At 37.1% G+C, this 24485-nt stretch overlaps 1 protein-coding gene across 8 annotated transcripts in view; it reads right to left on the minus strand.

Moving 5' to 3' along the window:
- The window catches only part of LOC131068691 (actin-related protein 4), a 210726-nt gene that overhangs the window by 124994 nt on the left and 61247 nt on the right, over positions 1-24485 (minus strand). For all 8 annotated transcript variants that reach the window (XM_058003936.2, XM_058003939.2, XM_059207535.1 and 5 more), the window contains 6 exons: positions 16359-16439; positions 15988-16048; positions 15821-15870; positions 4801-4855; positions 2347-2424; positions 2201-2254 (listed from right to left, as the gene is read on the minus strand). In XM_058003936.2, the coding sequence (XP_057859919.2) occupies positions 2201-2254; positions 2347-2424; positions 4801-4855; positions 15821-15870; positions 15988-16048; positions 16359-16439 (379 nt within the window). The remainder of the gene's footprint in view (positions 1-2200; positions 2255-2346; positions 2425-4800; positions 4856-15820; positions 15871-15987; positions 16049-16358; positions 16440-24485) is intronic.

Below are 24485 nucleotides of genomic sequence, written 5' to 3' on the forward strand. Positions count from 1 at the left end.
AATAATTTTAATCAATTTTGCACAAACACATCTATCCAATTTTGCATATATTTCAAACGATTTTAAGAGAGACGAAGCAAACTTACCTGGCGAAATGAACGGCTTCCTTTGGATTTTCAAAAATGTCTCTCTTATGCCCTACGCTTTGAAAAGATAAATTCACAAGCCGCAAATTTGGGAATGAGAGAGTTCTTGGTTGGAATTCGGTGATTTCACTTCTGCTGCAAGCTCTTACCTTGCGATTTTAATGGCAAACTTCAGGGTTTGGAATGTTTCAAACTTTAACCTTTGCGTTCTTCCTCTATGGCATCAAACTTGGGCGCTTTCTCCTCTTTCAACAAACTTCACACCCCTCCGATTTTACCTTTGGCATCAAACTTGGGTTTGTGATCTCTTGAAAACCCTCCTATATCGCGATATTGCCAAACCTCGAGATTTTAAACAGGTTTGCAAGCTTTAAAATTTTAACATTTACCCCCTTTATGGCGAATTTCAGAGAATGAGGGAGTTTTGAAAACCTTGACCTCGCGATTTCCTTCCTCTTGAGATTTTAAACATCGCGATTCTCCTTTGCGGCGCAATTTCAGCGAATGAAGGGGTTTTAATTTTCGCATGAGTTTATAGGTTCGCGATTTTAACTTGGATGAAAACCTTGGCGATTTTCACTTGATTGGAAATTTTAGTGATTTTACGTTTCAAGCTACCTCTCACTGAAAACTCGGAATTTTAGAACATCTTGCAAGTTTTAAACATTACGACTTTCGCCCTAGTTGCCGAACTTCGGCATTTTCGGAGGGTTTGAAAACTTTGAAATATTTTGCACCTTTAAGCCTTCATGGCGAATTTCGGGATTTATATGGCCCTTTCAACTTCGGAGATTTAGATCATTTTGCAAACTTCGGCGTTTTTGCACTTTTACCCTAACTTCGGCATTTTAGAGTGTTTTGCAAACTTTCACCACTCTCACACTTTTACCCTCTAAAATGCAATTTTCGGTGATTTCGAGGGTTTTGCAAATTTTAAAAAACTTTCCAACTTAGCCCTATTGTGCGATTTTTGGGGTTTGGAAGCACTTTTCAAGCTTTAAACTTTTCGCACTATTCCCTTGTTACACGAATTTCGGCGTTTATGGCTGCCTTTTCAAACTTTTACCTTTCGCACACTTTCACCTTATAAAGCGATTTCGGGTTTTGGAGGCTTTTTGGAAAGTTTCAACTTCTTGTATTTTGTCCAATATTGGCGAATTTTGGGGATTTCACCCATTTTGCCAATTTTTAGAAACTTACGCAATTTCTCCCCCTTGTGCGAATTTCAGGATTTTGAGAGGTTTTGTCGACTTTTGACACTTTGCATTTTTCTATCTCTTCTATATCCTTTGGCAAAAATCGACACTTTGGGTCCTTAAGCGACCTTTAGACGCTTTATCTTTTACTTAGGGGATTTTGCCAGTTTCTATCATTCCAAGCCTATCTCAGGAGATTTCACAAGTTTAAACGATCTCTTGGAATTTTAAATGCCCAAAGGCTCAACTCACCTTACGGATTCACAAGCTTCCGCACATGACATCATCATCTCATGGATTGATTACGGGCACGCTCAAGAGGACGCAAGACGGTCTGCGCAGAACTCAACAGGGCGAAGGTGAAAAGACCAAAAAAAGAGGAAAGGGGACCCTGTCAGCGACAGAGAGAGTGTGCAAGGCACAACAATGTCCAACAGGCAACATCCATTTCTCAAAAGCAATTCTCATCAGGCACCAACCACACAGACAAAAAATACTATTACATGTTACCAACATAATTCACAAAATACTATGATTTTTCTTTATCTCTAATGGTTAGTTCCTTCTTTGGGTGCATAGATCCTTATATGTTAGCAGAGAGCACAATATACATGGATTAGGAACAAAACTATACATGGATTAGAAACAACAAAGCAAACAAAGTATAAATAAGAAATATGTTTTCCTAAATACATTTAAAAAGAAAAGCTTATTTAATCAGCTATGGAACATATAGACAAAGGAAAGTATAAAGAAGACCAAATATGTTAAGAGCAACAATATGATAAACACAAGTGTAAAAATATTTAAGTTAGAAATTAAAACAGAAGCAAAACATGAACAATTAATACAAGAATACATGATGCTATGCTCTTATGAGTCAACCAACAATGAAGATAAAAAACATGAAATATTAACCTGAAATTCTCCTGGTCGAACCTCTTTCCTCTTGAATGAATACCGTGGCCTGAGCTGCAGTATGAAAGACAGGCAATAAGGCCAAACAATTTGGGAATAAGAATAATTAAATACAACCAAAGTCCATATAATCAAATACTGGTTACCGTAATCCCTTTACTCTCCAGTGACTTCATCAAGCACTCAGTTAAAACCTCCCCACCAATTGGAGATGATACAACAGCCTGCAGTTAGAACATGCACGTTTGCAGAAAATATTAGAATACAGGGAAGTGATATGACAAAAATGTAAACCTAAAAACAAGCAGATTCACACAAACAACAAATTTTGATATGGACACCTTCCACAACATACAACCATCAGCATGAAAAAAAATGTTTACAATTTAACAACGAATAAATATTTAGCTAATTACGAGAGAAGAAAACATAAAAGGTCTTGGTGAAAATTGAATTGCTCAAATACTAGACACTAGAAAGGTCAGCATGAGAAGTTGTCAAATGGGAAGAGCTCAAGTGATAAAATCATATTGGGGTTTTCAAAGTGGAGGACCCATTGTTAAATTCCCAAGAGACATGTTTATATGTACAAAATATTGAATGTTGAATTAGGCAAACCACCAAATCCAATTCTTGGTGCGGTATACCCCACTGCACAAGGCCAGGCACAAGTCCTAGATGAGTTTGACAATAAAGATGTCCAGCGGTCATAGCATTTTTATCGTAGGACATCATGCAAGGGGAATTTAACAACAAAATAAGGTTTGAAAAGTTGACTGATTCAAAACAAGCCCACAGGAAAAAAAAATCAAATGATAAAGAAAACATGGACTGGGCCCAGCATAGACAAGCTCACCATTTGACTGTAGAGTTGAAATCCTATGTATTTAATAAGCATGGAAATTATAATGTATGGCTTTACCACATCCAAAATGTTAGTGACAGTATTTTCTCGTATTAAGTAATTTGTTAATCTTGAATCCAAGGAGTTTGTGGTTGCCATAAATTGCTATGCTACCAAACTACTCGTTGCATTACAGAATTTTACCTGAAACCATAGATCATGAACAATGAACAGCATACAGAAAATAAAGAGAACAATGATTTTATTGTGCACACAGTGTTCATTACAATGTTTGCTTAGGGTAAGGAGGACCCATCACAACAACATTCCAAACCTTGGATTCAAATTGCTATTTATAAAACCAACACTCCTAAATGATGGCAAAACCATCAACCAAATCATCCATCATTAGAAAATCGCACTACCAAATCACCCACCATCTTTCAACTTGGATGATTTATATATAAGTTCCTTTGTGGTTGCCAAAGGGTGGTCGAACCATTAGTAAAATTTAATTTATGTCAATTTTTCAAAATGAGTCAATTCTCTGCAAGGAATAAGCCACCATTATGATGATATGTATTTTCAGATATTAATAACAGATCCACATAGTAATTAAGATATAACAAATGTCTCTCAGATGTCGGCCACCATTTGTATAATCTGTTTTGTGGTATCTTTATCACTTTATTTTATCCTTATAAAAACAATTACATAAGTTAATTCTATCGCTGCCATAATTGAGGATCAGACATCTCTTAAAGGTAGTCACTACTTTAGGTTATCTTGAAAGATTTCCATGCCATAATTGAGAATATGCCTAATTTGCAACACAGGAGCAGTAGAGACAGAGCGGGATTTTGTCATGGAATGCCTGGCATACAGTGACATCCGTGTCATTTATGAAGACATTTTGAAAATGGACAATTTTAAATTTTAAACACACGGTTTGAAGAAACAAAACTCAAGAAAACAGCAAGTCTATTGATCAAAATTCACTGCAGAAGAGCAGATCTTGAGAAGAGATTACATACTGATTAAGGTCCTAGTGCCCTGTATTTTGGGGTGTATGCTGTCCATGGGTCCCATAGGCTGCTTTGGCCTCGTCAACATTATTAAAATTCATCATTCATTCATCCCATCCAATGTACAATGTTTTGAATATGATAAATGTATTCTTGTTTCTCAGCTTTAAGATTTGTATCATCATATCTTAAGCAACACTTATTATTTATGCCACCCACTAAATCATCGTGACATTAATTTCCCTTTAACATCCATGACTCCTTAGACTTTAATCGTGACGGTACTCTTCCGCAACACTTATTATTTATGCCACCCACTAAATCATCGTGACATTAATTTCCCTTTAGCATCAATGACTCCTTAGACTTTAATCGTGACGGTAGTCTTCCTTTGACCTCAATGACTACAATATTTCCAACAAGAAACTGGTGTGTCCCATCACAATGGACTTTAATAGCTATACCTATGTGCAAAACCTAGATTGTTTACTTGCTTGCTGTTTATCCCCATCCTGCCAGCAGTTAACAATCATCTAGATATTTGCAACCACACTGCCTACATTAATGTTGTTTAATAAAGTAAACTCTACTTATTTGAAAATATGCTCAATGCAACATATAAATCTGTTTTTCCTATACTAAACATTGTTATCAGCAATTTTCACAATATTTTGCAGTACCAAAAATTGAAATAAATAAAGCTAACGTGATTGAAATGTGCATTGCAATACCTTTTGAAGAACATAACCATCATGCACTGCAGCAACAGTTGTTGGTCCACCGCCGCTATGGCAAATAACAATATTCAAAATACATATGAATAATTTTATTTTTTTTTGATTAACAGCAACCAAGAAATTGGCATGGCAAGTTGCAAACGGTGCTTAATGAAGAAAAATAAAACAATGCATTTCAAGGATAATGATGCACTTCCTAGAAGAAAAAGAACCAATTCAAAGATAATAGAGCACCACTATATGCTTAGAAATATCCAATGACTACATTTTCAAACTGGTACGAGATTCCATTATCCATGAAAACACTCATACAGATTGTAAAATATTCTCTGTGAGACCAGCCAAAGGAAATTTACCTTCCTCAGTAATGCATGTACAACAATGAGATTACTTTCCAACCATAAAGTAATTCTTTTATGTTCCTATGCCAGTAGATTAATAAATAGGATTCAACATTCTTTTTCTGACAAATCCAAACTTTCCAACCTTTTAGAGAAGTGAGAATTAATTAATGAAGGTTTAGCGAAAATTCTCAAAGTTTCCTTGCCATCATGTGTAAAAAATCTGTAACTGCTCAAATCATGAAAGCCCTAGAGCTTGAAATTTTATGCCAGTATACATTTATTTACTTTGATGTCAATTCCAATTGTTTAGAGCATAGTTGAACTACTTGCCAAAAGCAAAAACTCGCCAAGGCCTGAAAACAAATCTCTGCCAAAACTCGGCAACTTAAAAATTTGCTTAAATTCAATTAGAAATGCATTTTTTTTTTTTGCAAAATTCAATAAGGAGATGCATCCAATGAGTCAATAAATGAGTACACAAAAGAAACAAGCTAAGTCTAGATGTATTTGATTGATTTAAATGCAAATCAAGTACAAAATGGCATCCTCATGTGGAATGCTGATGGCTGATAGTTTGAAACAAAATGAAATGGCAGATTGTTTTTGTAAAACTAAAAGTTAATACTACATCAAAACATTTAACATATTCCTCTTCCCAGTTCTAGTGAAAAATAGGGAAGACGTAGAACTCGAGGGTCTAGTCCTCGGCATAGTTGGACTACTCGCGACTCAGCTCGACTCACCAAGCCCCTGGGAAAAAAACTCGGCAAAAACTCAGGAAAAACTCGAAAAAACTCAGCAACTTAAAAACACATTTAAATTTAATAAAAAATGCATTTTTTTTTTTGCAAAATTTAATGAGAAGATGCATTCAATGAGTCAATAAATGATAACACAAAAGAAACAAGCTGATTCTAGATATATTTAAATGCAAAGTGTCTACAAAATTGCATCCTAATGAGGAATGCTGATGGTTGGAAGCCTGGAAGCAAAATAGTAAATAGTTTTTGTAAAACCAAAAGTAAATACATCATTACAAATTACAATTACAACTTCCTCTTCCTAGCTCTAGCAAAAACTAGGGGAGAGGTAAAACTAGAGGGTCTAGTCATAGAAGTCTGCAGTGGGCCTGATTGTGCCTCCTCACTCGGTATGGTTGACTCATCCTCCATCCTGGATGAAGCAATGTCTCCACCTGCTTCTGGCACTGGCAATGACTCCTCATCCTCATCCTCTTCCTCCTCAATGTCATCTAGCGTGAAATCAAATCCACCCCCCTCCTCCTCCATAGCCTGCCTCTCCAAATCAGTGATGTCATCCTCGGAAAACAATGGAGGCTGCTCTTGTGATGTCCAATCATTGTAAGGATCTATATCATCCAAGTCAAGTGGCCCACCTACTACTTCCTCTACCTTCCTTACGCGCAATCGAAGATTATATTGCACAAAGACAAGGTCATTGAGGCGTTTTTGAGCTATCTTGCTCCTCTTCTTCGTGTCGATGGCTTCAAACAAGCTCTAATTGCGCTCACAACTGGATGAACTACAAGGTTGACATAAGATTCTGAAGGCAAAATTTTTGAGATTTGGGGTATTTCCACCAACTTTGCCACCAAGCATCTACAAATTAAAATTAGGTTGAGAGTAGCACCCCTCGTCAGGGTCTGAGGGTGAGAAAAAGAGGGGTAGAGAGATAGGTCTAGATCTTGGGGGAGAGAGGAGAGAGTGAGCTGGAGTGTGGTAGAGAGGGGGATAGAGGAAGAGTGATAGGGAGATAGATAGGTCTGAAATTCGAGACAGATAAAGTGAGTGAGAGAATGTTGATAGGAGCATAATGATTACTAAAATTTGATTGTCTGAAAAATTAAAATATCTTCTAAAATCTAGAATTTGCATTATAACTCCTAGAGATCTGAGTATAAGAAAGGAAAAAGACATATTGAAATGCCACTTATACTTAAATGCTATATTTCATGTATATATTCTGATGAAGAGAATGAAACTGACCTGAAAAAACAAAAATAGATAATTTTTTGACATGTTTGGGCCTCTTTTTTTAGTCTAGCCAAGTTTTTTATAGAAACTCGCCGAGTTTTTGCAAAAAACAAACTCGATGATTACTCGACGAGTTTTTGCTGCTAGTTAAAGTGGTAAAAACTCGCAAAGCTCAAAAACTCGGCGAGATTTTGAAACTCACCGAGTACTCTGCGAGTGTTCCATCTATGGTCCTCAGAGTCTTATGTGGCTCCTCCACCTCGCCAAAATGAGGTTGCGCCCTCACAGGGGTTTGAGGGTGAGAGAGAGAGAGAGGTGGAGAGATAGGTCTAGATCTTGGGGGAGAGAAGATAGAGTGTGATAGAGAGTGGTAGAGAGAGGGGATAGAGGAAGAGTGATAGGGAGATAGATAGGTCTAGAACTCGAGGCAGATAAAGCGAGTGAGATAGAGAGAGAGTGAGAGAATGCTGATAGGAGTCTACTGATTACTGAAATTTGATTGTCTGAAAATTTAAAAGATCTTCTAAAACCTAGAATTTACATTATAACTCCTAGAGATTTGAAACCATCTCAAACATCCTACCAATATATACATGAAATATAACTTAAAGTATGACATTTTCTTATACTTAAATGTTATATTTCATCTATATACTCCGATGAAGAGAATGAGACTGACTTGAAAAAAAAAATTAGATAATTTTTTGACGTGTTCGAGCCTCTTTTTTTATGCAGCCGAGTTTTTGCCAAAGACTCGCCGAGTTTTTGCCAAAGACTCACCGAGTGTTTGTGAAAAATACACCAAAAATTCGGTGAGTATTTGTGCAAGTTAATGGCATAAATACTCGCCGAGTAGAAAAAACTCGCAAGTTTTTCAAGACTCGGCGACTACTCTATGAGTCTTCCATCTATGGTTTAGAGAAGGTAAAAATTCAGAAACATGTTTTATCAATGCATACATTGTTGATTCAAATCACATATAATTTGACAGCCTAGGTGAGAAAGCACAATCAAACATAAATAAATGATATTATATGTATTATAAGTGATTATATTACTCAACCTTGTTAAGAACTGATTACATGCAATCCAATTTAGCTGCATAGTGGCTGCCTACTTAGACCCCGACAGAACCCATATGCAATATAGTAAACAAAATTATCAGTTAACACCTAGCAACCAGATCAAAGATTTATCTCTCCAAGATGATTTCAGAAAATCAACAATCTTCTGTCCTTGTGAGAAATAAAATTAAAAATAACATAATACCTGTCCAAGAACTCATTCATCTAGTCAAAAATCGGAAAAGGCTGAGGAATTTCATTAAATTGCAAATGTTAAAAGCCTTACCACTGTAACTGAACTCCTAGTCTTCAGACTATAAAAATCCTATGAGTTTAGGGACAAAGTTTAAGCATGGATAAAGAGCTAACATAGAATGATCATCACCCTCTTTACAAAGAGAAGTTCACCCTCTCAAAGAAATTATCCATTGCAAGGGACTCATACCTGTTTAGAATTCATACAGTACTTGTATACAGAGCATCATCACTAGAAAATTACCATATTTGACTCTGCTGGTGCAGATTATCAAAGATCAAATAATACATCTCACTAACAATAAAGATCAAATCAAATAAAAAATTCACTCAATTAGGATATTGTGTGATGGGCTCCGCTTATGTAACTCATAATTAGAAAACTCAATCTTTTGGAGTAAAGTAGAATCAAATATGTGTGCCTGTTCAACAAGGCAAAATTCTGATCAAAAACCAAAACACCTCTCAATTCCCATTTCTGGCTACACATATCCCTGGTGCATATAAATTCTTGCCTCAGCCTCTAGTCTATGGCCCTGTCATGATACGCCCAAAGTACATTTGACTTAACTTATTCAAAACAAATACAAATAATCTGAAAGTTCTAGCATAACTTACTGTTTTACAACTCTACAAGCAAATTTGCTGAAAACCCTACTTTTGCTAAAACTGCTTCAAATGACTTCAAATCTAGCATGTAGCAGACTTTATATATCCTTGATCGACCCTCCAAATTTCAGAGAGAAATATGGTCTATTAAAAAGGATATGCACTTCTCTAATGTCCTAAGCTAGATTTTGGGCAAATAATTTTAATAGATTTTAAATATTAAATAGTAACCATACAACCCCTAAAATGAATAATGATGTTTAACAGCAGCAATAACCTTGGAAAACCTTAGAAAATATCAATATTCACATAGTAATGTTATCCACCCTAAATGTGCTTCAAGGTTCCTTAACCCTAAAACAGCAAACCCTAACTTACTGTCCACCTCTACTACACCTAGAGATTTGCAACACACTCCATATGAATACAATTCACCAACAATAAAATCATTACATTCATGCATTTACATGGAAAACTCAAACCGCAAACCAAGCTTGCAAATGGAAATAAATAGTAAATAAGTATTTTTTGAAGGGCCTGAAATACCCTTACAAAACTATATCACAATAGAGGTTGTATAAGAAAGTTTCAATTACAAATTACCTCTTAGAAGAACAAAGCTATATGGTAATGCAATGACTAGTTATTGCCTTAATGGTAATTACAGTACAAAACATAAAACCAAGACAATTGGAAGTGTTGTGCGGGTTCATTTTCATTGTTATCAACCACCCTAAAAGCTCAATTGCATCTGTTGTGTGAGTCTGCCCTAACCATTGAAAGGGATTTCATCCTCCAACATTATATCTATGGGGTTTTCATCCCACATGCTTTCAAATTTGTGAATTTTCATTCTCGTACCTAGACACTAGAAAAACAAGTGTTTATTGTGATTTTGGATTAGAATTTTCGATGCTTTTTTTGAACATGCCCACTTTCCTCTAACTCTGCAATCTTAAGATGCCCAAAAGCGCATCGAAAATCACACAATAGTTGTTGTCCTAAGTTCGGTACACAGGAATAGCTTTCCTTGTTGATCATTGTTTCCCTTTGCATCGAGACGGCAATGACATCATCCTAAGCGAAAACAGGCTTGGAATGTGTGGATGAGGGTCCCCATTTAACCTGCAACTATCCTCAACAAGTATGGTGAGCAACCTCTTTGGGTTTGAAACCCTAACTACCACATAAATTGCAGCTAGGGCAATAAACTCAACTCTCATGTTGAAGAATACACGAGATACATCTTCCAAGTAGATCATATCGTTGGTGATATGATACAAGTGCTAGAGCCATGTGTCAAGAATAAGCACTATGGCACTGTTATGCATCAAGTGGTACAAGTAAAGAATAGTGAGAAATGGCAAGAGTGGTTGGAGAGGCATGTCAAGATGAACAAGTTCGATAGCCCGATAGGAGAAAGGAATGAAGACTACAATGTTCGTGAGGTATGCCTAAATAGGTAAGTTTGAAACCCCAATGGTAGTATAGAAGAAAGCAGACTTGGGAAGAAAGACATGTCGACAAAGAAAACTCTGCAACTCCAAAAGCTTACATTAGCTTAGAAAAATGAGCATGCCTCCATACTTACGAATTTTGGGGATCTTGAGCAAATACATGGGGATGAAGGGAAGAACTTATACACAAATTTGGATCAAGGGGGAACATTGGTGATAGGAAATGGGAATTTTGGGACCACCATATAAATTACGAATAATGTGACATGACAAAACCACCCAACTCTAATTTGATTGTCCTCAAGCAACTGTAATTTATATTCTTTGTCGCCTCCTATCTAGAATTCTATGCAAATATCAATATTCCTCGATTCTTCTAGAGTAGCCTCCTCCATAGGCAAGTTCCTCCACTAAACCAAATAATTTATGGTGTCTCCATGTCCCAAATTTCCTCATCTTTGACCTGAATCAAACAGTGAAAGCAACTAATCTTCCATATGCCTCCTTTTGACATGATGATGAATGAAATTATCCATACTCTCGCAAGACCCAAGGTTGTGTTCACCTCCATGTTTTTGTCATTGTTATCTACCTATGGATTTACTTCACCACATTTATGTTGCAATACATTGGTATTCATTTCAAGTCCTTGACATCTTGTGGTGCTCAACTTCCTATGCAAAAAATGGGCTAATAAGGTGTGGATGAAGGTCCCCCTTCAACCTACAACTATTCTTAGCAAGTATTGCATGGAGCCCCCTTTGGGTTTGTAATATCCCCTTCTCACACCTAGTCAACTTTGCTTCTCGTTTGCCTATTCTTGGGCTCTCATAGGCTATTTCATGGTGCTTAGGGGACTCATGTTTCCTTGGAGAGTCGGCTTTTCGGTTTCCTTGAGTTTCGACAAATTTCTATTTTTAGTAAGTGCAATTACTGGTAACTACTATTTCTAGTGCCAAGCATCCCTCTTCAATTTTGCTCGGTGTGAATTGGTTTCCATTTCAATGCCTAGGCAGTTTTCAATAAGGTGAATGGAATTATTTTAATATTTTCAGTTAACTATTAAAGTGACGTTTTAATATTAACTTAAGTGATAAATATTTCATATAGTGAATGTCCCCAAGTTGGACACGTAGCTATGGAGACCAAAGTTGTTTTTAAAAGGTGTTATAAAGGAGGCTTTTACGGGGGAAATAAAATACTTAAAAATTTGAAATGCCCTAATTTCCCTCCAAACTCTATAGATTGGAGTGTTGGCTCTCATTTCTGCATTGAGAGTTTGCACGCATACAAATATGCTATAAAAATGAGCATTGGAGTTTTTCTAAGTTGTTTTTAAAAGGTGTTATAAAGGAGGCTTTTATGGGGGAAATAAAATACTTTAAAAATTTGAAATGCCCTAATTTCCCTCCAAACTCTATAGATTGGAGTGTTGGCTCTCATTTCTGGATTGAGAGTTTGCACACATACAAATATGCTATCGAAATGAGCATTGGAGTTCTTCTAAGAGTTGGTGACAACGTAAACCCTCTTCAATCTATCTAGTTTCGGTGGTAAAAGATCAACCTAGCCAGTTGAGTGCTTTCATTCAGAAAATAGTAAATACACTTGGATTGAATGAGTTTTGGTGATTTGAGTTTCAAAGACGAAGATTTATATGGTTTTTTGATTCAGATCTCATAGTTTGATTGTGTTGTCAATAATTTCAGAGTTTTCAGTGTGCTTGCAAGGTTTTGGGTTGAAATTTGTACCTGGTCGAACCATTCCATTAGTTGACCCCCTTGTTCTGGAGTTGAGAGTTAGCGCTTCATTCAAAAAAAATTGGGCATTGTTAAAATCAGTTTCCTTGTTCTGGGTGCCCACATTGCAACAAGTTTCAGATTTTTTGGTTGAGATTTGGAATTTTTGAAGCAAATCACCCCTTCTCAGCCAGCCACCCTTGTTCAAGGAGGTTCAACTTGGAATATATTCAGTTCGGGTTTGCTGATTGAGGTCGTTACCATAATTCTAGATGGCATCCAGGATTACTGCTGCTGGCTTGATAAATTAAAAGTAGAGTTTTGGGGTCGAAAAGAGTGAAAAGGGCATTTGAAGCCAATCACCCCTGTTTGATTATGCTCAGTCAGCTACAGCATTGATATTGGTTTGTGTTTCTGCCCTGAAAATAACTGTTCATGAGTGCCAAAGACTGATATTTCTTATCTAAGTGACTTGGAGGGCCTTTGCCCTTGTTTGGAGGTGTTTCTTGGTGCTATCGCTGCTCTTTAGAGGCCTTAGTTTATATCAGAGTGTTGGTGTTGGAAATAAGCTACACCCGGACCGACGATGGACTGGTCCAAGAGGGACCAGTAGCTTGGTGGTAGAGCACTCCAGCAGTGTTATGGAAGGTCCTAGGTTCAAGTCCTGGCTGGTCCATGTCTCAACATGGTATCAGAGCCAGGTCCAGGCTAGGAGTCCCAAGCACACGAGAGGTGTGGCTTAAGGGGGGGTGTTGGTGTTGGAAATAAGCCACACCCGGACCGACGATGGACTGGTCCAAGAGGGACCAGTAGCTCAGTGGTAGAGCACTCTAGCAGTGTTATGGAAGGTCCTAGGTTCGAGTCCTAGCTGGTCCATGTCTCAACAGAAAGAAGCCATAAATAATTGCTGATGACAACTGTTCACAGTCTGAGACCTGCAACAGATTTGTAAGGTTTTTATTGGCTGCCAAACTGAGCTATTTTTTTGCTTTATGACCGTTAGTTGTTTGTAATGCCATTCTAAGTAGTTATATCAAGTTTGGGATATGTCAATGCTCATAGTTCACAATTTCTGGATTCGATTGTGTGCGAGTTTTTGCATCAATGTTTCGGATTACACTCCGTGATCCATCATCAGGATGAGAGAGTGCATAAGGAGGAGAAATGGTAAGTAGCAGACCAAGACACACTAAAAAGGGAGGGAGGGAGGGAGCGAGGGGGGAAGAGAGGGAAGGTGGGTGGTACACACAAATCCCAACGTGGGTTGACCAAACAAGAGGGTTAAAAACCTAGACAATAAGTTACAAAAGACCTATAATCTTAATGGAGAGTGTTTCTCTCTCTCTCTCTCTCTCTCTCTCTCTCTCTCTCTCTCTCTCTCTCTTTCTTTGTATATATATATAAGGAGAGATTAACATAAACTATTATACTATACTGCTAAATATTAGCAAAAAGGAAAGATATAGAACAAAAGAAAATGCAAAGAGGAAAGTAAATAATATCTATTATAACCAAAAGGAAGGATAAAATAAAGAGAATGGATTATAATAGAAAACAAAACAAAAAATAAATTGGTATCTTATTTACTATATTGTTATGTTGTGTTATATTTTGTTTTTCTTAGTCTCTATTATATTTCAATTCTCTAATTTTGATGGTTTATAGGATACCAATTTATTTTTTGTTTTGTTTTCTATTTTAATCCATTCTCTTTATCTTATCCTTCCTTTTAGTTAGAATATAAATTATTATTACTTACCTCTTTGCATTTTCTTTTGTCTTGTATCTTTCCTTTTTGCCAATATTTAGCAGTATAGTATAATAGTTTTATCCTTTATTGTTTTGTAGTTCTATGTTAATCTTTAATCTTATGGAAGCCATTGCTATTCTTATTGCTCTAGAAAGGGCCTATACTCTTGGCAGGTGCAAGGTTATTTGTAAGTCAGACTCTCAGATTCTGATAATATGCTGAATGATAGGAAATTTGACGGAGTGAATTGGCATCTGGCTTCAGTGGCTAGGCAAATTCTGAGTACTTTTCTATTTCTTATTTTCTTTTTCCACGCCCCTGGAGAGTGGATGAAGGTGGCAGATTGCCTGGCTAAATGGGCTTGAGAGAAACAGGGTGATTGGAATATTGGTGAATGGAGAATTTATCTCCAGATTGTTCTCAAAGTTTAGAGATGTTGATTAGTGAGTGATGTTTGGGAAGGGTTGTTGTGGCTGGAGTTCTGGTGTTTCTGGCCATCTTGTGTTCTGAATGAATAACTATCTTTCAAGTTGTAATATATGTTCCCTAATGATTTAATAAATTATTACCCTTCTTTCCCAAAACCAAAATAATGATTTTTTTTTATTTTCATGCCATGGGGGAAACCTGAAAATCCCTAGGATGGTTCGGAGACTCCTCATAGTCCCCCAGATGTCTTGAGAATGTCCTGAAGTCCCAAGCCATCCTCAAACTAAGGGGGGTCCCGAAAAACATTCCCAAGCCTTGAACAGTGATGGTGGGACAATAGGGAGATGACCCCTCCAAGTCCCACTTCTTCAGAACATCCCTATCCCAGAAAAGTGGGGATTATGGGGGGAGAGACATCCCCATGAAACATTGGATTTAACAATCATCGTCATATTTTTCATTTGTGTGCGTTTTGGCACTTTTGTATGCATGCTGCTGTATACTAGTGATGTCTATTGATATAAATAATCAAAGGAAACTTCAGCCACTTCTCATGCTTACAGGTTTAGGGTAGGGGTGCAGAGGGCCTTGCAGGCCCCACCAGCCCATTTATTTATGTTTTTCTTGTCGAAAAGTCAGTAGAGCTTTAAGGGATGGTCAAGGGATGTCAGAGACCTGTCAAACTGCCTCTTGACTGTTTGCAAGGTGTTTCCAATCCAGTAGAGACGTCAGGGACAGCCCCAAAGTCTCCCAACACATACCCAAAATACGGCAGAGATGTTGTAGCCTCGAAAAGAGTCGGGGATGCATCCATGAGTACCACTGTAAACAATATTGCTGTAAAAATACATCAATTATTGTTGAAGACCAGAAGAAATTATTTACACTTTAAGAAGGTAGATAGAAATAAACCTATTGTTCAGAAATTGATAGCAAAAATAATTATAGTGATTCTAACTTTTAGAATTTACTTTTGAATAGAAACCTAGTTTTAGATTGTACTTCTTATTCTCAAGTAGAGCTAGTTTGTCGACAACCTTAAATTTCTCCAAGAATATTTTATTACTAATCCAGAGTGAAGCAATCATTATCGTTATTGCACCTCATAATGAGTATAATTTTGGAAAGAAAGTTTTCGATTAAGACTCGAGAAAATATTTTAAATTTTATTCACTAACCTTGCATCAAAAAATCCCACAGAGAAATATGTAGACATGGGGAAAACATGATAGAATTTTTTTCTCACACTAATCCATCTAGCTACCAAATGAGGATAGGCTTCATATTCTTCACACAAAATGGATCATGCACTATGCATTTATAAATAACTACACAAAGACCTATGAAGTAACAAGATAGTTATTCAGTCTCACCAATCAACAACTAGAGAAGTAGCACGTCCTGAAGCAAAGGAAGTTAGGACCTGCCATGGTAGCAACCCCAAAATAATCACCATTAAATTTGTAAAGATAATGACACTATGAATGATTGTCATAAACAAGAAATAATGGACACAAATGCATGAAGTAAGAAGACATACTGCGTTTTTTGCTAAGAATAGTGCAGGGACCTTGTGATTCTCAAACATAACCTCTGCTGTTCTGTTGAAACATTGGCAATTCTTGATTAAAATCTTCTCCTTCAAGAAGAGTGATAGAAACATAACGCACATGACAATAGAGCAACATGTTTGACTGTGACTGCTCAAAAATATAGCAAAAAAAGAACTTTAATTGTAACATAATAGTCCAGACTTCTAAAACTGAACCAACGAAAGTTTGTTTGCAGTACAAATGAAAAATTTACATGTATGTACTTGACTTTCCCAATTTTTCGTAAGAACAGAACTTGAAGTTGTTTAAATGTATTAAAGAAGGTCCTTAGGTCACCATCTTAATGAGTCGAACTTGCCTTTCTCTTTGACTTGGTGAATTGGATGATGGTTCTGATAACAACATAGGATGCTCCTTGGGATCGATTCGCAAACGCTCCCTACATTCAAATTAATAAGGTTGGTTACTGGAAGAGATGAAGGAATCCTATATAAAGTACCATACTCCAACCATAGAAAATTATGGCCCAATGTATAGTTACCTATTGAGCACTGCAATTTTAGATCCTCTATAAAGTCTAATACATCAAAAAACCTTCTAGATGATTTACAACATTCAAATATATTCTACAACCTTTAGAGCATCAAAAATTTATCAAGATCCTCTAGAGCATCAGAAAGCCACTCCATAAACAAAACTGAATGCAGGTATAACAAACAGTAAAACTAGCTTAAATCAATGTGATTTTGTTTTCATACAAAGTAATAAATTCAATTATAATATTTAAATTTTTAATGAATAAATGAATGAAGCCCCATGATCATATCTCACAACTTAGTCCCTTTCTAGACCATACGCATCAAACTGTAGGACAAAGGATAGAATGCGTGTTTTGATACCTTACCCTGCGAATGAAAAGCAACAATTAACTAATAACAGAATGAGTCACAATAATACAACCATGGATGGCTTTCTGCATTTAAAATTGCTTCTTTTAATTCTAAAAACCATGGCCAACCTTCTGCAGAGGTTTTTCACCCTCTCCTGACCTTCTGCCCAGGATTGTGAACGATCCACAGCTGACCTTGAACTAACTAGGCCTACATTGCCTTTCCTTTTTCATTAATGTTACTACACAATTTTCAACCTTTTCTCTACACTACTCTTCCAATTCAAGTTTTTCTAAATGTAAATCGAGGGTTTCTAATTGATATAGATGATTGCTGAGACATTTGTCTGTAACTTACGGGTTTCAAATTCACAACCATTTCAGATTCAGAATTTGAATCCTTCAGAACTTTCCACCACTCTATAAAATCTTCCAGAACTTTTCAACACTCTATAAAATCGTCCAGAACTTTTCACCACTATATAAAATCTTCATATCTGAGACACAATCATGGAAAACAAAAACATAACAATAGCAACAGGTGATTGAAATTATTTTCTGGGTTTTTCTCTCAATATTTTGAATTTCTGCTGCTTTACTGCCAGAAACAAAATATTAAAATTTCTATATTTTTGCTAATGGGAAGAAACCAAAACAGACAGCATCCTCCCTGAATATGGAGAATCCTCTAACTCAGGCACATGTGAGTAAAGCTACTTAAGTCTTACAAGGTCAAGATGGTCAAAACGCCCAAGATTCAACACAGCAAGTTGTGTAGTCAACTGCAAGAAGACAGAATTATTGTTGATCTGACACAAGAATCATTACCATTAAGAAATTGGAGTGATTGTACCATTGGCCATTCAAATAATGCCATTTACAGGCCTCAGCAAGTGAGGGCTATCCATATCACCTGATATAACTGTAATAGTGATGAATGTTCTTCTACAAGTACATACCATCACAAGACTTTATCTTTCATACAGAAACCTGTGAGAACCATGACCATGTGTTCCCTAAAGTCACAAGATACTTTGGGTCATGGCCTTCAAATATAAGTCTTGTAGATAAAGAGTTTTCTGTGGTTCTAGACATGTAGCCTGCCACATTCATGACTTTCAGTCCCAATTGTCACTGTTAGCAGCAGACTTACATTCTCCATATGGTTTTGAATTCTAAAGAATCCCTTGCTCCACAGCATCTTCACTGCAGGTTGTTATTTCCACCATACTATGTCACCATTTATCAACCTGACCAATGTTGATCTGTAGCTTGATCTCTATCTATAGAATTGTCACCATTTTTCATCAGGTGATGTCATTCTATTGGATGATTTTCTTTTGCCTAGACTGGGACGTGTAAGACAATGGTACTTGACCTCAAAGAGAACAGACCTTCAGGAGATTGACCCTGTGAAGTTTGGTTTACTAAGGACATCAGATGATGGGGATAATCCTGTCACAATTAGGCAATTGACATCAGTAGTTAGGTGAGACATGTTCTTCACATTCTTAATGAGTTGGGTGACTTAACCTCCTGTAGTGGGACCCATCAAACACCAATACTTGATCACCACCTTCAAGAGATTGACCTTGAGGAGTTTGGTCTAAGAAGGACATCATATGATGGAGACAATCCTGTCAAAGCTAGGCAAATTACATGTTCCCCAATTAGGCAAGTCATGTGGTGTTCAAATTCTTAATGGAGGTCACCCCATTCCTCAATTCCAACAGTGGGGGTACAACTATGGTTGATTATGCTTCTGTCAGCAGGTACCTGATTTCTCACATTCATGGTTTGCTTATATATTACCAGATCCCTCTTGCCAATCGCTTTTTTTAGTATTCACTCTCCATACAGCTTCTAATTTTTTCCACTTCACTTTACCATTACAGGCATCCAATGATCATCATGTCACAATCCACAATGAAGCTGAACACACTATTGATTGTGTTGCACCTCTTTCATAGTTTATGACCAATTAACCAGTCCCCCCCAACCACCACAACCAAATGCCAATTCTAATTTTATATCCTCTGAGAAGCTGCTCGACTCCTTTCGACATACAGCTCACTGGTCTACTTTACTACATCCTCTGGGTTACAGTCTATTGGTATATTGACGCATGTAAAACTATGCACTGGAGGCTCCATTTTGTCCCGGCTAGTGAGCCTCCATCCAAACCTGGCAAATATAAAGCTTACAGACATCTCCTTTAACACAAGAAACAATTACTTGTATTGAGGTGACTTGAGCTCCTTCTAACCTCAACTGTTCCCAGAAATCTTTTGGCATGCTATCCTCCTGAGAAAAATCCTATTTCAGACATTGACTCCTAGGCTTGCATCTCTAACACAACCACTCATTATGATATTCTAAATATGACCGTGGTTATGGTTACCTCTGCTCTTGCTTCATTTATTTCTCTAGGTGGTAAGAAAAACTATCTAGAAGCTCTGGAACAACATAATGATGGGAGTTATGTTGAATTCCTCCGATGTGGTAGTTTCACTTGTCTTACCAATGAAAGAGCTATTTAATGAAACTATTTGCCTATGCCTTCCTTCCTTTTGGTCATGACATATCATTCACCCCGTTCGCAATTTGGGGGATAATACAAACTACATAACTATTGACAAATTATGGGATTCACTTTTACCAAACTCTATGTCATTGTACCAGACATAAAAATTTCTAAATACTTGGAGAATAGAATCAGAGAGTGTGGGGCCATCAAGTTCTAAAGTAGCTAATAGACTATTCAACATATTTGCACACTTCAATCTGTTATTGCAGAGGCTAGCCAATGATCTTTGAAAGTCTTTTTATGCTCTGCAGACTTCAAGAAGGCCTTTCACTTCATACCAATGAATTGTGTTTCCTAGAAGTTGTATGATATTGACAGTCTTGTTGGCAAATTCTTCAAAAGTCTTTTCATGCTTTGTAGACTTCAAGAAGGCCTTTCTCTTCATCCCAATAAATTTCAATTCCTCGAAGTTGTATGATATTGATAGTCTTGTTGGCAAATTCTATAATTCTCATGGGCTCTTTGATTGTGTTAAAGAGTAAATTGGAGTAAAACGAGGACCACTCTCTCACCACTTTTTGTAATTAAATAGATAATCTTGAGGAATTTCGATAACTACATACTCATTTTTTATGACAGTTGTATAGCACACATGTTGTCCAGCTTGCCCGCACTGTTGATAGTTTACAGAGACAAATTGATGCTTCCTTCTCATTTTTATGAGATTTAGTAAAATTAAATTTGTACAGTATACTCTTCAACACCTCTAGTGATACTTTTTCCAAATTTCGATTCTTTTGCAAAAGGAATATGTAGACATTATGACAACCTGCACCTACTTGGAATCAAGTTTCAGAGTCCATCTTTACTCTAAAACTTGCCTCATACTTGCATCTCGGCAAGGGATACGCCTCACTTTCTGTTCTCAAGCATCAATGTTTTGAAATACATTTCCAAGATCTAATCCTTAAAGTTGAGCCTTTTCAACAATTCAAATGTATAGAACAACCAACATAGAACATGCTGAACGGAAACATTATCGGTGGGTCCATTCTCTAATGATTGAACAAATAGTAGTTTCAAATAAGTGACTCCTTGATGAATTATGCAAGTTGAGTTTTTGTCCAATCCCTTCACGCTGAGAATATCATCAGGTTTACTTAATATGTTCATACTGTGAGATCCCTCATGAAAATGTTTGTATATTCTGACTGAACCCAAAATATCCATAGCTATCGCATTGGACAATAATCAAACTCGAATACTAATCTTGTACTATGTTGAAAAAATAAAATGTAAACAGCGATTGCGATCTATACCAATAGTCCATGATAACACCAAACCTTAAAACCACAATGAGTTACAAAAGTGCAAAATGTTTCATTTCTTCAATATTATTGCCTAATACAGATGGCATCTAGTTTCATACAGAACAGGACATATCAGTATCTCATAGTAATTCTGGGCAGAACTGTAATATCCCCTAATAAATTTCTAGTCTAAGTCTAGACTAGCATATTAATTCTTTTATATTAGTTTCCAATTTACTAATATAAATTAATTAATGAATAAATGATTTTTATAATATTAATTATTTTATATTAATTATCCATTTGTTAATATAAATTAATTAATAAGCTCTTTAACTATTCGATAGTTTATCGATAGTTCTAAATAATGGAAATGGGCTTATTGGTTGGTTGGATTCAGTTCGGAGACAGGTTTTTCTCGAATACCTTTGAGGTTGATTTAAGGAGGAGGAAGAGATTTGGGAGGGGAGGAGAATGAAAGTTTGTGATACCTGTGTGTAAGGATACACATTTAGAATTACTATGCCTTTCGTCAGTTGTTGACTGGCCTATTGGTCGCATGATTCTGGAGTAGAATCGTTATTTACTGAAGCAGCGTGAGTGTCTTTTATGGAATGATCCCTATGTGTATGATGCAGGCGTGTGTGTTTCCTTACACGTGAGACTGGGAATACAACCATCAAAGGCTTTGTGAATGAAACACGGCGCTCAACGCAAACCATCTCCCCGTGCCTCTGTAACCCGATATCGGGTTTAAAGCGTGTGGATTGATATCGCCGCGGTGTGGTGTGGAGGCTGCAGTCATCGCATGGAGAAGTTGGAAGTGCTTCCCAACATTATGCATACCGTGAAGATTCTGTGTCCCAGACTTGTTCGTATACAATGATTTTTCCAGTGGTATAAAGTTCTGGGTAAACTATCTGCAACCGTGGGTGTTTCCTTCTGTCCTGTCCATCGAAGAATATATGAAGACCCTTTGGTAGCATTATGCAACAAGTTTGGCATCAAGGTGTAATTTACAACCGGCAGTCACAGCTTATCTATCAGGTGCACCATGAAAAGAAATTCTTTTACCCGTTTCCTAGTGGAATATTTAATAAACTGATATCAACTTCCTTGAATAATGATTGTTCAATTTTCTGTTGGCAAATGCTATGTTTATCAATAAATATGAAAATAGAATTAGATGTTCATGTTGGAAATAAGCCACACCCGGACCGATGATGGACTGGTCCAAGAGGGTCAGTAGCTCAGTGGTAGAGCACTCTGTTGTGCGAATCGCACACCCATCCCCGTCTTGGACAGGGACCCCCCGGTTTGTGCCTTTCTGTCTTTGCGGAAGAGGAAGGGGATATGAAGGGTCAAGTTGGTGAGTGATGGAGTCTGGAATGTCATCTTGATCTTCTAATGCGCTGAAATTTGGCTAAGTCTAGAATGTCCTGATCCTGAAATTTGGCTAAGTCTGGAATGTCCTGATCCTGAAATTTGACTAAGTCTAGAAAACTGAGGAATCCTCCAAAAACTAGAATTTGCAATATAACTCCTGGAGGTCCGAAACCACTCTCAAACATCCTGAAAGTATATATGGATCCTTCGACGAGATCTTGACAAACTCGCCCAAGTGCCCAAGCTCGCACTTCTTGAGGAAAACGTTTAAAATCGCTAAAATGCCCAATTTCGAACCCTGGGGCAAAAAACTGGAAAATGTGAAATGTTGCAAAAAGACCCTTTAGGTCCGAATTTCACTTAAAATGCCCAATTTCGGACCCTGGGGCTAAAATGTGAAAAGGTTCAAAAGTTGCCAAAAGCCCCCAGAGGTTCGAATTTTGCTTAAGTCCTCCAATTTCGGACCCTAGGGCAAAAAGTTGAAAATGCGAAATGTTGCAAAAAGTGGGTTTAGGTCCGAATTTCACTAAGTCCTCCAATTTCGGACCCTGGGGCCAAATTCAAAATTTCCCAAAAGGTGCTTTAGGTCCGAAAATGCTTGGAAAGTTGCAAAAAGCCCCCAGAGGTCCGAATTTCACTTAAAGCGTCCAATTTCGGACCCTAGGACCAAAATTCGAAGTTTTTAAAAGAATTTGCAAAGCATGTTAAAAGTCCAAAATTCGTAGAAATTGTAGAAAGTGCCTTAGGATCCGAAGTTTTCTTGAGTTGCGAAACATATGCTAGGGTCCGAAATACCTCCAATTCGCCGAAAACGCCTTAAAACTCCGAAATTTGCAAAACATGCCAAATGGTCCGAAATTCGTAAAATTTGCAAAAAGGGTTAAATGGTCTGAAATTTCTTCGATTTTCAAAAATGTGCTAAGGGTCCGAAGTTTTCTTTAAGTTGCGAAAGGCACTAAATGGTCCAAAAATTACCCTTTGACTTGCAAAACTCCCCAGGCTCCGAAATATCTCCAATCGCAAAAGGCGTTCATGGTTCGAAGTTTGTTTTAAATTGGCAAAAATCGTGAAAACTCCGAAGTTCTGGTAAAAACGCCAAAATTGCAAAGGGTGCCCAATGGTCCGAAGTTCGCCCTTAGGATTAGAAAACGCAGTTTAAAGTTTGCAAAACAGCGCCATAGCTCCGAAATCCAGAAAGGGCATGAGTGTTAGGATTTTAAAATTTGCAGGAGCTCTTCAAACCTCCGGAGTCACGCTATAAGAAGTTTTCAAAATGCAATAAACCCATTCGAAACGCCCAAGACTCCAAAGGTAAAATCACACAGAAGTAAATCGCCCAAACACTATCAAGACCAAGGATCAGATTTCACATCCGAAGAGAAAGGAGAAGCATTTTCAAGATACATCTCACAAAGAGCTTCTCAAGCCAGACATCGTAATTAAATTTAATGTTTGTTAAATTAAATTATTTAATTTTTCAAATTGATTTAATGAAATGAAATTGGTTGATTGATCGCAGGACGTCATTAAAGAACCAAGAGAAAGACCTGAAACGCAAATCGAAGAAGGATCGCAATCAAGGCCAGGCGTTGAAGACTGGAAAAGAAAAAGATGTGCGAACACACTACAGGAGCGCGAGAGAAACCAAACATTGGGAACCGTGCCGCTGAACAAAGATGAAGTCCACCACCGGGACCAAAGACCAAAGAACACTCTGAATGCTGCATAGTTTATGCTTTCTCGAGAAAAGCACACAGCTGGATTTAAGTCCAGAAATTCAATTTTAAAACTGAAACTGCTTTATTGTAAACTGCCTATGGGTCCCGTGCAAGATATTTTTGTGGATAACTATTCCCAACCACCAAGAAGATTGGATAGACTCAAATTAATGCCAAAACAGTTGTAGGTGGTTGAAATTGTGGTTGGTTGGATAACTGAGAATTTAATGGGCATGGGTTAAGGCTGCCAGCTTTTGGATGGCAAGTTGCAGCCCTTGGATGCAGTCCATCCTAGCCTTAGATTCAAAATTGTAATATCTATAAAAGGCAAAGGCCTTTCTTTTGTAAAGGGTTAGATAGTTAGATGGTTAGATAGTTAGAAATTGTTGGATAGTTAGACTCTGTTGAGAGAGTTAGATTTTAGAGTTAGAATAGGTTAGATTTGAACCAGTAGCATAGAGATGCTGCAGAAATTGTTGTAATAGGCAGCTGAAATCAATATATAAACATTGATTTGGTGTTTATTGTCTTGTTTTCATCCTGTTTGCATGGTTTCTCTCAGCATTTTAGATAGATCTTTCTATTTTGGGTATGCAGGTATTTGATAGATTCAGGCTTATACCAATAAGGAGATACTGATTGTGTATCCTTTTGT

This window comes from Cryptomeria japonica, chromosome 6 (genome assembly GCF_030272615.1).
Source record: "Cryptomeria japonica chromosome 6, Sugi_1.0, whole genome shotgun sequence".
Classification (NCBI taxonomy): domain Eukaryota; kingdom Viridiplantae; phylum Streptophyta; class Pinopsida; order Cupressales; family Cupressaceae; genus Cryptomeria; species Cryptomeria japonica.